Below are 14,463 nucleotides of genomic sequence, written 5' to 3' on the forward strand. Positions count from 1 at the left end.
TGTTGAACCGTTGAATTGTGGCTTTGGAATGGTTTCATGGTGGCATATTCATGAACTCTTGGTGTAGTTGTTCTGTTCTTTTGCTTTGGGGCCAGTGAGATAGTCAGGTATGCCCGACAGAGAAGCTTGTGTGCTTTAACTCCACACACCATAATGGCAGCTATTTTCCCATCGGTCTTGTAATTGTCTGAATCATAATGTATTTCTACAAATAGATCAGTTCTACACACCCACTGTTTTTCAGGTTACATTGTCAGGTTGCAGTTTATGGATCAGCAATGCAGTTCTCTATCCAAGTCCATCTTACTACAATACTCTCTTGCTTGTACTGTATGTACATCGAAAGCTATTGAGTCTTTGTCATTGCAGTCATTCCTCTAGTCCATGAGTTGATGCTATAATTGTGTGTATGAATACTGGGTTCTGACTGTTTTTGTTGTTTTAGTTATTAGAAGGCCTCAGCAGTTTAAGCTGGTCAAATCAAGTGGGTCTTTGTGTTACTATCCCTCTGCCATGGAGCTCAGAGAGGGGGTTTTATGCTAAAAAGGACAAACTTTGAAAGAACAAACCCAGCCGAGACCTCATATTAGCATCAGCTGAACTTCAGCATGCATTTTTGCACAGAAGCCACCAATAAACCAGACTTGAAGAAACATGAAGCTATGCTAAAACTGAAGAAAACCTGTCCTTTAACATTTCTCATCTATACAATTATGGCAATCAAGCTTTACTTCTGACATATTACATAATGACATTCATGTTACATAACGTGTGTCTCCCTCAGAGCGTCAGGAGCAGCAGGTCCTCAGAGCAGCGACCACCGGCCCCTCCTCTATTCGCCTCACCTGGAGAATCATTCAGTCCTCTCGAGGGTACCGCCTGGAGTGGAGGGAGGGGGAAGGTCAGAGAACACTCACCTGTCCATTTTGTACTCTTTGTAATTTGCAGTTTTAATGAAAACATGGTCAAGTTAAAAGAAATTACTATGATATGTAATGATATGCACTGCTTTGATTTGAATTGATCTTGTTTGTGTTACAGTTATGGGATGCGTAGTGTATCATGATGATTTAACTGATTTCGCTGACTCATTATGTATTAAATTGGCATTAAAATGGCATATAGTACGAAGTATATACTAACAGTCTAGATTTAGTGAGCATAAATCTGCTGATCTTGGACCATTGCTCTGTCCCCAGGAGGCCGCGTCCAGAGCCTGTCCTTTCCTACAAGCACTACCAGCTATGAGCTAACGGGCCTTCAGCCCAACACAGAATATATCATCACCCTCTACACCCTGTTCGAAGGTCGTGAGGAGGCCACACCTGTGTCCACCTCATCCAGAGGTCAGTCACTCAGCCAGGGGGCACTAAACTCTGCATTTGGATTGATTTATGGGTCATGAATGTGCTGGGGTTGAATTCCAAGTTGTTCTGAAAATGTTTTCATGTTGGTATGTTAAAAAGCTTCATGCGTCTCCTAATCCTCTGGTGTTGCAGAGGGACAGCCTGTGGGGAGGGTGTCCAACCTGAGAGTGGTGGAGTCTCTGGGCAGCACCGTCAGACTCGGCTGGACGGGTGTCGCCGGGGCCACACAGTACCGCATCATTATCCTGAACACAGACGGTACACTCACTGATTTTATTCATCAGTTTATTGTTGATTTTCTGTTATTTTGCTGCCCAGTTATGAGTGACAACATGCTTGGTGAAAATTATGTGTTTCACCTGTCAGTGGGAACAGAGGAAATCCGGATCATCCCTGGAAACCAGACGACCCTTGACCTCAGGGACCTGACAGTGGGAGTGTCATATGGTGTCAGTGTCACAGCGCTGGTGGGAGACAATGAAGGAGACCCAGTGACTGTCTACATCAAACCAGGTGGGCTGAGCAGAGACACTGTGCTGTGTTGGTTGGACGTCTTGGTGTGCAACCTATTCTTTGTCCCTGCTGTCGCCGTACGAATCATGCTTGCTTTCTTCTCACATTGATTTTTGCCATATGAGGCCCTCCTCTGCCCTTCATTTTAGAGCAAAGCATTGGCAGAGTGACCAACCTCAGAGTTACAAACGCAAACAGTCGGAGAATTCGAATCGCCTGGGCTGGTGTTACTGGGGCAACAGGGTACAGGGTTACTTGGAGACAAGGCAACAGTAAGTTTTATGTGTTTGTGAGTGAGGCATTTTGAATCCTGTATTAGTATCAAATTGAAGAGCAAAAGCTGTATGTTTAGAACATCCTTAATGATCCTTTAAAAATGATGGCAGCAAACTTTGAAGACTATGAAGTTTTGTGTCTTTACAGTGTTAAAAGTCTTGAAAGTTTGGAAAATACCTGATTTAACCTTTATGTTTTCAGGGTTAGGAATGTGATTGAATTTGCATATACTTGAAAAATGCTTGATTTTCAACATTATCTGGTGTTTCATCTACATAATCACTCACGTTAACCAAATATCTTCTGGAAATGTTCAGTTAAGGTACCTTGAAAGTGCTTAGAAATTCTTGAATTTTATTCTTGAAAAGCTGCACAAGCCCTGTCTTTATTTTTCTCTTTCCTTTGACTTAGTCACTTTTTATTTGCATGATTTTATCCCTCATTTCTGCCTTGCAGGTGCGGAGCAGTCCCGTCTTCTCGGAGCGGAGGCCACGACCTACACCATAGACGGCCTGCAGCCAGATGAGGCGCTGGTAATTGGTGTTGCAGCTGTGGTCGATCAGCGCATCGGAGAGGTGGTCACTCTGTCCTCTCGTACTAATCCCCACGGGGGATCAGTGTCTGGCTTTCGCGTTGTCGACGTCACGTCTCAAAGGATACGCATTGCGTGGTCACCATCCCCCAGGGCAACTGGCTATAAGATTATTTGGCGCAGTGATGATGGTAAGAAATGGTTAGAATTTATCCTCAGTGTTTTACATCCAAATACGTAACAGGGCAGTATGATGAGTAGTGAGTGAGACATCTGGCTGTGGGTTCTATCCTACATCTGTAGTTGTAGTTGTAAAGACAGTGTTATATTTCATTCATGTTATTCTTTGTGCAGGAACTGAAACAACGCGTAACGTGCCTGCAGACGTCTCTTCCTACACCATTGATGGACTGAAGGCAGATTCATCCTACAGAGTGTTAATTTCTTCACTGACTGGCTCAAGAGAGGGAAGTCCTTCCACCCTGGTTATCAGAACAGGTACAAAATTGAAACTGTCAAATACACATTATTGTTATTGTCCAGCGTGTCTTTCGGGAGAAATTTGGCTGTGAGTAGGACAGAGACCTGATTGTTCCTGTCCTGATCTTCAGAGTCAGATCAGACTGTGGTCGGGACGGTGACGTCACTACAAGTCCAGGAAACCCTTGGAGAGGTTGTCCGAGTCACTTGGGTTGGTGTGCAGGGAGCGACAGCTTATCGTGTGTCTTGGAGGAGAATGGATGGTAGATCTGTTGCTGGTCATTTTTATACAGTAGTTTCACTTGTCTCACATCTTGTGTGTGTCTCATTAATCATGAAAACGTCTTTCAAAGCCCCAAATTAACCTTAAAATATGCATGTCATGTTTGGTCTGTGATGGATGTTGTATGGCCGTCGGTCTTGGTTGCACAACTCACTGTTGCTCCCGTGTGCTGCTGTAGGCGGAGAGGAGAGGAGTCAGTTGGTGGGGGGAGATGTGACAGCTGTGGATTTAGACCGGCTGGACCCCGGCGCCCAGTACGAGGTGCAGGTCATGGCTTTAGTGCAAAACAGAGAGGGAACCCCCGTGTCTGTCAGAGTCACCACACGTGAGTCCTCTCTTCCTGTTTTCAGACTGTATTTTAAAGTTTTCTTTTATATCACCCGAAAGTGCGTAGATTGAAAATATACAATAAACTTAAGGCATCAAAAGTCCTCTTCAAGAATGATTAGATTAAACAGTACTTTATGTTTATAATTAAAATGTACCCAGCAAAAACAAGAAAAAAGGGGAAAAAAATGGGGCAAATGTTTCTTAAAATAAGCAAAATTATCTGCCAACAGAAGAGGAAATTTTTATTTACCAAGAGTTGTAAAATATATATAATATCTAGTCTGACAGACCCACAGTTATCGGAAAAATAGTGCAGCCACACAAAAATGTGTCTGGATACAAAGAAATTCTGACTTTGACAAAGCAATTTTGTATTTGTCAGTGTCCATCAAACATCTTCATAAATCTGGAAATTCTAGTTTGAAGAATGAAGTTACTCAGAATCAGGACTAAACACCACGATATTAACATCATATGAGGGTAATTAATGCCAAAAAGCTTGAAAGAAGTGAGTGATCGAACATAAAAACTGCGGTAAGAAGCTGTATCTTTCTCAAGACAAAAACAAGCATATATTGCCTTGACTTAAGATATATTTCATCTTACTTCGATTTCACTTTTTGCAGTATAGTTCACAAATGCTGAATACAGTAAAATAAACTGCATTATACATTGTAGGCCTCAGTAATATCTTGTCTAAAGTCAAATCTTTCCCTAAAACACAGCATTTAAACTTTGAAAGCCACTGAAAGGCCTTTGAGCTTGATGCTGATGAAGTTATCATGGGATTTCTTTGTTGTGTGTAATAGTTTAACTTTGCACCACATACAAAACGTTACATTTCACTCTGCATACAGCTGGTGTCTTCACCCCCCCTCCCTCACTACCTACCACAACTTTACGAGTGGCAGAGGTTACCCAGAGCTCCGTGCGGCTTGGCTGGAATCCACTACCAGGTGCCACAGGATATATTCTACGCTGGCGAGATGAGTCAGGTGAAACATATCATTATGCTTGTTATCATTTATTTCTTCTTACGTGCCTGCTGGGCAGTCCTGCCATTTTAACCGCTCACGTTTCTCAGATGTTGGCCGAAGCTTGTCTGTCACGCTCCCCGCTGCGTCCACCTCTTACCAGGTGACCGGGTTGCGTCTGGGCCGTCAATATCGCTTTACCGTGCAGCCCACCTTTGCGAGGGGACTGGGCGCGGAGAGCTCTGTAGAAGAACACACTGGTAACGCTAGAACCAGCACTTTTATATACTTACCACACCTGCAGTATATACACCTTTTGATACCCTACTCCTGCAAACTTGTCTTCCCACAGTGTGTGTGGGCGGGCGTCTGGATGTGGTGTTCCTGGTGCCGGCATCTACTGATCGTGTCGGCCTTGCGAGACCTCTGCGGCAACTCCTCACCCGTGTGGCAGAGTCGCTCAACACCATCGGAGCCCGCGACTCACAGGTACTGCTCTTGAAGAAGTCTCAACACAGGATGTCGCAGGGTGGATTTTAGCCATATACTGCCAACATTTTGATTATTTTCTGCCTGTTTCAGATGGGAGTTGTAGTGTACGGTTACAGGCCCAAAATATGGTTCCTGCTTAATCGCCATGGCAGGTTTGACACACTTCTTCAAGAGATCCAGTCCACCCCCTTTGATGAAAGCCCAGGGAATAACATCGGTCAGTTTTATTCTCTCGGATAGATGTCATTCCTGGTGTTGTCCTTTTCTGTACTGATTGAGCTTCATCTCTGCAGCTGCTCAACATATGCATGGATCTGTGTGTGTGGGTGTGTGTGTGTATCAGCAGTTGTGATATTGTCTGTCTCCCTCTGCAGGCGAGGCTGTGACTTTCACCAGACAGTACCTCCTGGCCCCGACAGCTGGACGGAGGCCGAGGGTCCCCGGAGCTGTTGTCATCATCGCTGACAAAAAATCTGCTGACAACCTCACTGTCGCAGCCAGCAGCCTCAGGGCAACAGGTGTGCCGGAGCAGAACAACAAGCAGGCACTCTGCAGTCATCTGCAGAATGAAACCTGCTAGCTGCACCTACTACATCACTATAGCTGGCTGCATCTAGACAATTCAGTTTCAGGATTTCAGCTTCAGAAGTGTATGTAAAGTGATTCTAAAAAAATCCTTTCTAAAGAAATACTTTACTAAACATTGTCTCAGGTCACTGGCTCTGTGACAGATACCTCCCATTTGGAATTTGGACCCATCCAATGAAAACCAAGTTTTTAACCTTGTTAACGTGTCCATGGGATGTTGTTTACATGCTGCAAGAGACATCAGGAGTGAAATAGGGAGACAACACCATGACTGAGCACCTCCTCTTTGGAACTGCAGTGTGCCAACAACAGTCTCAAAAACCTGGATTCAGGCAGCCAGTGTTTCAGATAGGAACCAATCCCGTCAATTTGTAGAGAGTGATACACAAAATACACACAGTACCATTCTGATACTTGTAGATGACTCTGTGTGATTATGATTTCCTCTCCTTCTCCATCTTCTTGGTATTCTCCTTCTCATTCTTCTTTCTCTTCAATTTCTTAATCTTCCTCTCCTTCTCCTCCTTCATCATCTTCTTCTCCTTCTCATCTTCTCCTTCTTCTTCTTCTCCCTCTTCCTGTACTTCTCATCCTCCTGCATCTTCTTCTACTTCTTCTTCTCCTTCTTCTAGCTCTTCTTCTTCTATTACTTCTTCTGCTCCTTCTCCTTGTTCTTCTCCTCCTTGTCCCCCTACTGCTTCTTGTTGTTATTATTCTTCAGTTTCGAACACGTACGGCTGAATTACTCCTTTATGACCGCTTGCCATTGTGCAGTATACAGTAGCTAGTTAAACAGAAAACAAGCAGAGGTTTGTGTGTGTGATGAGCAGAGTTGAAGGGGAGCAGGTACACTGGAGCTGCAGGTGAGCAGCGTAGAGGTGGGGTCAATTTTGACCTGCACATAGCAATTGAAAGCAAAGGTGTAGAGTTACATCAAAGCCATTTAAGGCACAAACTATTCATAAAAATCCCCAAATCTTCCCCAGAGATAAATGTGTGTGTGTGTGTCTGCTAGGTGTGACAGTGTTAGCAGTGGGCATGGACCAGGCAGATACTGAGGAGCTACGCCGTGCAGTGACGGATGGCAGCACCCAGAACATCCTGTATACTCGTGATCCAGCACAGCTGGACTCTGTACACACTGATCTGGCAAACTTGCTCTGTGGTATTGCCAGAATATCAGAGGTAAGACTTACACAGACTTAAGACCAAGACATATTTTCCAATTGTTGTGTTGTTGTGTTCGATACTGTGACTCCCAGCTCAGCTATCGGACAAATAGCTTTTTGATGGAAATAGCATGGAGCTGACTTAGCATAATAAAGGAGGATATAAGACAAAAAACTCTCATCTCGACCTGATGTTTCTGTCCTCGTTTTGTTCAGGGGACTCCAGGTCCAGACCGGTGTCTTCAGTGCCCACAGGTAAATTATTCTCTAATTGTATTAAAGACTCGGGCCCAGCGTAGATAAACATACTGTAGATTTGCCTCTTTCCTTTTCCCCCCTACTGAATGATCTCTAAATTTAAACTTTGCCATTTCTTTTAGGGTGAGAAGGGAGATCGTGGAGAGAAGGTACAGTGCAGAAAGCTGCTAAATGTTTTACCGCTCTTCTTGTAATTTGTATTTTCAGATGTTATGGTGCCAAACTTTGTTTAACTCTACAGGGTGACAGAGGCAGAGATGGTGCAGAAGGACGCAAGGGAGAGCCCGTGAGTCGTCCATGAACACTGATGTTGATGATTCCTCTATGCAGCAATGCGCTGATTGTTCAAAATGATATGGATTGTACATACTAAATATGGTGTGTGTGTTTGTGATGTAGGGTCGTGATGGGGTGCCTGGGAGGGAGGGCCCCAGAGGACCTGAAGGTCGCCAAGGTCCACCAGGCCAAAGTACCCCTTTTGACCCCTCAGGGCGGGTAAAAGGAGAAAAGGGGGAGAGAGTGAGTACATCTAAAGTCAGACCAAAACTATACAAACATGCCTAATTAGGACTGAAGTAACAAGCGGCTTGTTTTCTGTTAAGGGTTTTCCTGGCATTGATGGAAATCCAGGGTTGCCAGGACGACCAGGTTCTCCCGGAAATGCAGGCGTCCCGGTGAGTAGAGGGGCCACCACTCATGGCCCATTGGATGTCTTCATGTTGCCATATTAAAATAGATGAGACAAAGTGATGTTTTTGTGTCTGTAGGGTTCACAGGGCCTGCCTGGTATCAGAGGAGACCCAGTGAGTAACCCTCCTCCTCCTGACCTGTTTGGTGGACAGCTGAATATGAAATGAAGCGCCTACCAAATGGTTTTCTGTTGTTTTAGGGTGATCCAGGTGTGACAGGCCAACAAGGGCCGAAGGGCAGCAAAGGTGAAAGGGTGAGTTGAGTGGTCATTTCTAACCTTTTCCTAACCCACCTCTCAAGTGTTTACAGTTTCTTTGTGCTGCTTTTAAAGAGAGAACAGGAAGTGTTTCTGTGTGTGTGTGTGTGTGTATGTATGTGTGTGTGTGAGTTCACGGTGCTTTGCTGATGCTTCAGGGTGAACCAGGGTCAACGGTATCTGGAGGGGGTCTTCCAGGCAGGAAAGGAGAGCCCGGTATCCCAGGAATACCGGTAAGAAACGAACTTTGAAAGCTGAATGTTCTTAAACAACGACAGAGATGGAGGTCCTAAGTCATTGCTGTATGCTAACCAGTGTTTCTGTTGTGGACTAAGGGTACTCTAGGTCGGCCAGGCATTGATGGGGCCAAAGGTACCCCTGGAATTCCGGGGGCACCAGGTCAAGATGGTCGCCCAGGTTTACCAGGAACACCAGGACTCTCCATCAAGGTTAGCCTTCTCCTGCTGCTTCTCTCCGTTTCATTCAATTTACGCCCTGTTCACACTGGACTATTCCTCCGTGTCTGTGTTTCGGGCAGAGCATTCACACAGGACAAACAAAGTCTGTATTTTACTTGAGTTTATGACACTGTCCCCCAGATATGATGACAAGGCTCTGCATCCTGAGTAGAGCAGGTAGCCTCCTGAAAAAAAAGATGCAGGGAAAACAGTAAAAAACAAAAATCACGAACCCAAATCACTGAGATGGCGATTAGCACTAATGTTATCATGACCTCTAACATGACCTCTGTGGGCAATTTGCAGTGGAATCTTTACTGGCAGGTTAATTACTAGAGAATCCCGGTAATATTAGTCCTGCGGTGCGAATAGGGCTTCAGAAAGTTGCTTTAGTATCAGCTCTGAAAGCGTTTTATTCATAATATTAAGTCTGAAAATACACCTGTCTCAAATACTAGCCTACAGGTAACACAGAGCATTCCACACACCTTAACTGAGGTTAAATCATTTACTCGACTTGCAGAAATTCTGCTCACATCTTCACAAAGTGCAAGTGACAAATTAAAACTCACAATCCAAACATCTTTCGTTTCACCTTTGTGTTTTGGAGTGACATCTGGAGCAGTTGACTTGGTAAACATGAGTGCGTGCTGTGGTCAGTGCTCTAATGTAAGGATACTTCATAGAAATGACATTATTGAAACTGTTCCCTCACCATTTGGTGCTAAAACAAGCAAACTTGCTGTGGCAGCTTAAACATTCAGGCTCGTGTGTTGAACTGCTCGCAGACATTTGTAAGAAAACATTTTCTAACGTCAAATACATTGGAAATGCATTCTCTCATTCAGTTTTCCATATGAGACATACAGACAGAGAGAGAGAGAGAGAGATAAGAAGGTTCCTCGATGTGTTGTACAGACGTTAATTCTGGCTCTAACCACAGCTCGAAGAAGAAACTGTTATTGTCAAACTAATGCACAAGGTGGCAGCATTGAGCCACCTGTGTGTTTTATGCAGTGGAGGCTGCAGCTTGTGTTTCAGAGGCATTTTTTGTTGCACATCGTAATTATTAATATATAATTCTAGTTTGAAATGTCTGCTGGAGATGTTAAAGATTTTATTTATTTGTTTCTCAGTGCATCCAAAAACCAGTTCTAATGCGGGATAATTGAGACAGATACTGATGGTGTTTCCAGCTCGCATAAATCACACTGTTTAGAATTATTGATTCTCATTCTGAGCAAATTAGCATTTGAGCAGATTTTAATTCCTCATTAATGAAACAGGGGTCTCCTGTGAATTAAAAAGTCACATATTTATCATTACAGTCGTTTAGTTTTCTTTCTGGTGCTGTGCTGTCATCAGTTCTATCAGTTTGCCTTAGCGTTGAGATACTACATGGAGCAGCAGAGAGGTGTGTGTTGTTTGTGTGTGAACCCACCTGTGAGTATGTGTGTAGATTATTGGTTATCACAGAGATACTTCCCCTAACAACAATGTTGAGCATCCCCTCCCCTCTCTCTTTGTTTCTGGCTCTTTCTGCAGGGAGAGAAGGGCAGCTCAGGAGAGAGGGTGAGTCACATCATCACCAGCTTGTCCTCTCACAGCAGAAATGTCCCGAGGAGCAGGCGAGCATAATGATTCTCAGCTCTTATCTCTCTTTGCTGACAGGGACCTCCAGGAGTCGGCAGCGGGGTGGCTGTGAAGGGCGAGAAGGGCTCCCCAGTAAGCACTGCCAATCACTGCCGACGTGCTGACATGTTTGCTTTGCAGATGAACTCTGTGCATGTGTGTGGGGGGATGTATTTTGCGTCTACTTATTGCCTTTTCATTATCAGGGTACTACAGGACCTTCAGGGGCCCAGGGTCCTAGAGGGCCAGCAGGACCACAGGGTAGCAAAGGAGACAAGGTAGCTACAGATTGATTCAGTGTGTGAGTGGTTGAGCATGTAAAGTGTTTATCTCGGAAAAATGACTTTCATGTTTTTCAGGGCGACGGTGCTGATGGGCCTCCTGGACCTCCAGGCAGACAAGGAGAGCCTGGGGACAGGGTGGGTTGATGTCATGATGATAAATGATATGAATACAATTAATACAAGGAAGTTGTAGTCACTGAATTCATCATGATGCTGTAGCGCCACCTTTACACAAAATACTGTCACATTTTGCACGATCTCAGAAAACTGCTGTTTGACTGTGCTAAAATATGTTTGCAATTGGGCAATGAATGAAGAATTATAGTCATTTGCATCACATTTGGTGAATGTATATACATAAAATGGCAGAATATATGTCATACAGGCCTAAACATTCCACAGGTAAACAGGTTGATTGGTAACAGGTGATAGTATCATGATTGGGTATGAAAGGAGCATCCTGGAAAGGCTCAGTTGTTCACAAGCGAGGATGGAGTGAGGTTCACCACTTTGTGAACACATGATTGCATTCTGTTTTTACACCTCTGCGCCAGTGACAGCCGTGGTTGGAGGCATGATGTTTTTGGGTTGTCTGTCTGAACCTATGTCCATCCCATTCCAGTGATTGTGATGTCAGGAACCTCCACGTTTTACAATTTGTAGCTTCTTTTATATCTGAAGCACTGTAGTTCACCACAGGCTCACTGGCTCTGTGATAAGCCTGTAGGTCTTCCAGGGCTTCAGGACTCACAAGCAGAACACAGACGTAACGAAAGGCGAGCTCAACAGGCTGGTTTATTTTCACAAAAAATAGATTTTCCAAAACAAGCAAATAAAGGTGCTTAGGCAAAAAGAGCAACTAAGGCCGAAAGGCAAAAGGCAATAGCAAAAGGCGCTGAGGTTCAAAAGGCAAGACAAGACTCTGGGATTAGCTACGACTAGGATTAGCGATCACAAAAGGCACATGACATACAAGACAATCTGGCACAGGACAAAGGGAGACGCGGACTAAAAATACACGAGGTAACAATGAACAGGTGGAGACAATCGGGCGGGGCAGACAATCAGACAGGCGGGAATGACACCAGGAAGTCAAGGCTCTGAAACAAGAGGTGAGTTAGGGTTTCACAATAAAACAGGAAGTGCATACCAAGACATGACGCTGTGAACAGACACATCAACAGACATGCAAGACATGACATTCTGCTGATACTGAGCTTTAGGTGATTGTTGTAGAACTATGTAATGAAGCTCTCTCAGTCCTCTGTGCTCCTCTAGAAAAACAGTCTCTAAGTGGACAGACATGGATGTAAATGCAACTTGATTGGTTGGCAGAGACAAACAACTCTAAGGCGATAATTCTTTATTTTTTTTTACATTTTCCACAGCCTGACTTTGTTGGTATCAGGGTTGTGAATAAACAGGATAAAACAAAGCCCCCTTGATACAGTTATGTTCAAGCATTTCTCTCATGTCTTCCAGGGTACCCGGGGGCCTCCAGGAGAAATTGGTAGCAAGGTAAGATGAAGGTAAAGAAAATTGCTTTAGTTATAAAGTGTAAATAGTGGAATGACCTCGTCTCTCTGTTCTGATAGGGTGACCGAGGACAGCCAGGTGAGCCTGGGTCACAGGGAGACCGGGTGAGTTTCATGATATGTGAATTAGTCAAGCATGTGCACATCTGTGTCTGTGTGTGTGTGAAAGTGTGTGTGGTTTAAGTGTGGGTTTTTAATAGTCTAAATGAATGTGGTCCATATGCACAGGCATGGCACCAGATTTTACTGTAAATTTGACCGCAGGGACGAGGACATGCTGTATCAAACATCCAAATGAGATGATATTTACAATCTTGCAGAGCCTAGTTCAGGAAAGACTCCAGCAGTTACAGATCATGCAGTCTGCACATGCATGTGTCGATACTTTACACAGAAAGCAGTCAGTTAGTGTGAATATGTGTGTCTTTGCAGGGGGAGAGAGGACCGGCTGGAGAAACTGGGGAGAGAGTGAGTTCAGCAGTGCTCGATGAGCTATTAATTGAAATGAATTCAACTCCCGACACCTTCTCCTTTCAGTCGGATTTTGTGCTGTTATCTGAATAATGTTGTCTCTCAGGGGGACCCAGGGAAGCCAGGCCTACAAGGAACACAGGGTTTGAGAGTGAGTGACAGACGGCTACTTAGTATTAGCTAAAGACATCAGTGTGCCTTTTTGCTGCATGGTCTCAAGGTTACAAATTCACAGCGAGTCTCCTGAATGAGTCTTTGCATTTGTCATCAGGGCTTACCGGGACCCAGTGGACCGGCAGGAGAAAAGGTGAGACTGATTCAATTAGGTGTAATCATGTGAGAAGCAGCGGGTCAATGGGAACGTGATTCCATCGCAGAGCGTTTCATAATCTGATGTAATGAATTTCCAAGCAAAGATGAAAGAACAAGTCAACCTGTCTGTTCCCAGGGAAATGAAGGTGCACGAGGGGAGCCCGGCAGGAGTGTGAGTGATCAGATATTAAAGAAAAAAAAAAAAAACAGGACATATTATAATTTATCTCTCCTTTCATGTCAGAAATTCACTTAATCCCCATGACAGTCTTTGTCTGTGACAAGTCTTTATTATATTATTCATGCAGGTTCCTGGTTTTCCAGGGAAGAAAGGGGAACAGGTGAGCTATCACATTGTGTCCTCGTTGATTTTACATGTTAACAGAGCTCGCTGTTCACTCACATATTGCTATTGCTATTGTCCCACAACAGGGGGAACAAGGCCTGGCTGGTCCTGAGGGCCCAAAGGGAGCGAAAGGAGACCAGGGACTGAGAGGAGAGAAAGTGAGCAACCGGGGGGGGGGTGGGGCTGGGGGGGTGATGATGCTCTAGGAAATATCAGATTGTTTGCATGTGAGATACAATTACAATCTGGAATCTATCTAAATGACACTTCCTGTTCTTGTCATTTTACAAGGGGTCTCCAGGATCAGGAGGGTCAGGTGTTCTTGGGCCTAAAGGGGAGCCGGGAGAGCGAGTGAGTTCACGCCGGAGTCATCGTGACGCTTCTTCATCAGAACAACAAATTGCACAATCATAACGTTTACAGCCGCTGTGATATACACTCCTGTCGATAGCATCCATTATTCATGAAACATTCCCTTGTGCGTCCCGTCAGTCGTAAGTCTTGCCCCAAAATGGAGAATGCATAAAACATGTGCTCTTCCCTCAGGGACTTCCTGGCATCAGCGGAAGACCGGGTGCCAAGGTGAGCAGCCTGCTGCCTTCTGTTTGTGTGTGTTTTTCTGGTTTTCTCTTTATTTGTTTGTTGAGCTGCTCTTGTGTCTGCTCTTCAGGGAAACCCAGGCGAACCGGGAGAGAGAGCGGAGGACGGACGGCCTGGAATCCCTGGAAAGCCTGGTGTTCCTGGGAAAGAGGTCAGGGTGGTGTATGGGCTCTAGCTACAAATGTAACGTAACGCTAACTTCTCTCCACACCTTCATCAAGCTCTCTTTGTTAGCTTTCTGTACATACAGCTGCAAGTAGGGTGATTATTCAATGTTATCATTTAACAACTTGAAGCTGAATGTTCCTTTGATCCTTCTGTTCCTTCCAACATGCATCTCTTTCTAATGATGCCGTTTTAGAGGTAAAAACGAATACGCTTGCATGCGGTCTAACAGTTTATTTTGTATACATTTATCATCTGTTCTCTGCATTCAGTTGATGTTGTAGATTTTTGAAACGCAATGCCACTAAGGTTTCCTCCCAGTTACGATCAATGAATTATTTCGATGTATGTTACACAGGGACCTCGAGGAGAGAAGGGTGATGAGGGCACACCTGTAAGTACGATCTCTTCCTCTTCCGTCTCAACATCCACTTTCATCACTGGAAGTGTGT

General features: G+C 44.5%; 1 protein-coding gene across 1 annotated transcript in view; it reads left to right on the forward strand.

Moving 5' to 3' along the window:
- The window catches only part of col7a1 (collagen, type VII, alpha 1), a 59,234-nt gene that overhangs the window by 13,689 nt on the left and 31,082 nt on the right, over positions 1–14,463 (forward strand). The window contains exons 13-52 of the mRNA XM_041950043.1: positions 785–901; positions 1,200–1,346; positions 1,500–1,625; positions 1,734–1,880; positions 2,030–2,152; positions 2,613–2,879; positions 3,043–3,186; positions 3,300–3,431; positions 3,630–3,776; positions 4,639–4,776; positions 4,866–5,015; positions 5,108–5,244; positions 5,338–5,464; positions 5,622–5,765; positions 6,851–7,020; positions 7,221–7,259; positions 7,385–7,411; positions 7,504–7,548; positions 7,662–7,781; positions 7,865–7,936; positions 8,030–8,065; positions 8,152–8,205; positions 8,367–8,441; positions 8,544–8,657; positions 10,212–10,238; positions 10,338–10,391; positions 10,505–10,576; positions 10,658–10,717; positions 12,065–12,100; positions 12,178–12,222; positions 12,550–12,585; positions 12,695–12,739; positions 12,860–12,895; positions 13,037–13,072; positions 13,209–13,241; positions 13,333–13,404; positions 13,538–13,597; positions 13,793–13,828; positions 13,917–13,997; positions 14,370–14,405. Coding sequence (XP_041805977.1) covers positions 785–901; positions 1,200–1,346; positions 1,500–1,625; positions 1,734–1,880; positions 2,030–2,152; positions 2,613–2,879; positions 3,043–3,186; positions 3,300–3,431; positions 3,630–3,776; positions 4,639–4,776; positions 4,866–5,015; positions 5,108–5,244; positions 5,338–5,464; positions 5,622–5,765; positions 6,851–7,020; positions 7,221–7,259; positions 7,385–7,411; positions 7,504–7,548; positions 7,662–7,781; positions 7,865–7,936; positions 8,030–8,065; positions 8,152–8,205; positions 8,367–8,441; positions 8,544–8,657; positions 10,212–10,238; positions 10,338–10,391; positions 10,505–10,576; positions 10,658–10,717; positions 12,065–12,100; positions 12,178–12,222; positions 12,550–12,585; positions 12,695–12,739; positions 12,860–12,895; positions 13,037–13,072; positions 13,209–13,241; positions 13,333–13,404; positions 13,538–13,597; positions 13,793–13,828; positions 13,917–13,997; positions 14,370–14,405 — 3,563 coding nt within the window. The remainder of the gene's footprint in view (positions 1–784; positions 902–1,199; positions 1,347–1,499; positions 1,626–1,733; positions 1,881–2,029; positions 2,153–2,612; positions 2,880–3,042; positions 3,187–3,299; positions 3,432–3,629; positions 3,777–4,638; positions 4,777–4,865; positions 5,016–5,107; positions 5,245–5,337; positions 5,465–5,621; positions 5,766–6,850; positions 7,021–7,220; positions 7,260–7,384; positions 7,412–7,503; positions 7,549–7,661; positions 7,782–7,864; positions 7,937–8,029; positions 8,066–8,151; positions 8,206–8,366; positions 8,442–8,543; positions 8,658–10,211; positions 10,239–10,337; positions 10,392–10,504; positions 10,577–10,657; positions 10,718–12,064; positions 12,101–12,177; positions 12,223–12,549; positions 12,586–12,694; positions 12,740–12,859; positions 12,896–13,036; positions 13,073–13,208; positions 13,242–13,332; positions 13,405–13,537; positions 13,598–13,792; positions 13,829–13,916; positions 13,998–14,369; positions 14,406–14,463) is intronic.

The sequence above is a fragment of the Chelmon rostratus genome, chromosome 2 (assembly GCF_017976325.1).
Source record: "Chelmon rostratus isolate fCheRos1 chromosome 2, fCheRos1.pri, whole genome shotgun sequence".
Classification (NCBI taxonomy): domain Eukaryota; kingdom Metazoa; phylum Chordata; class Actinopteri; order Chaetodontiformes; family Chaetodontidae; genus Chelmon; species Chelmon rostratus.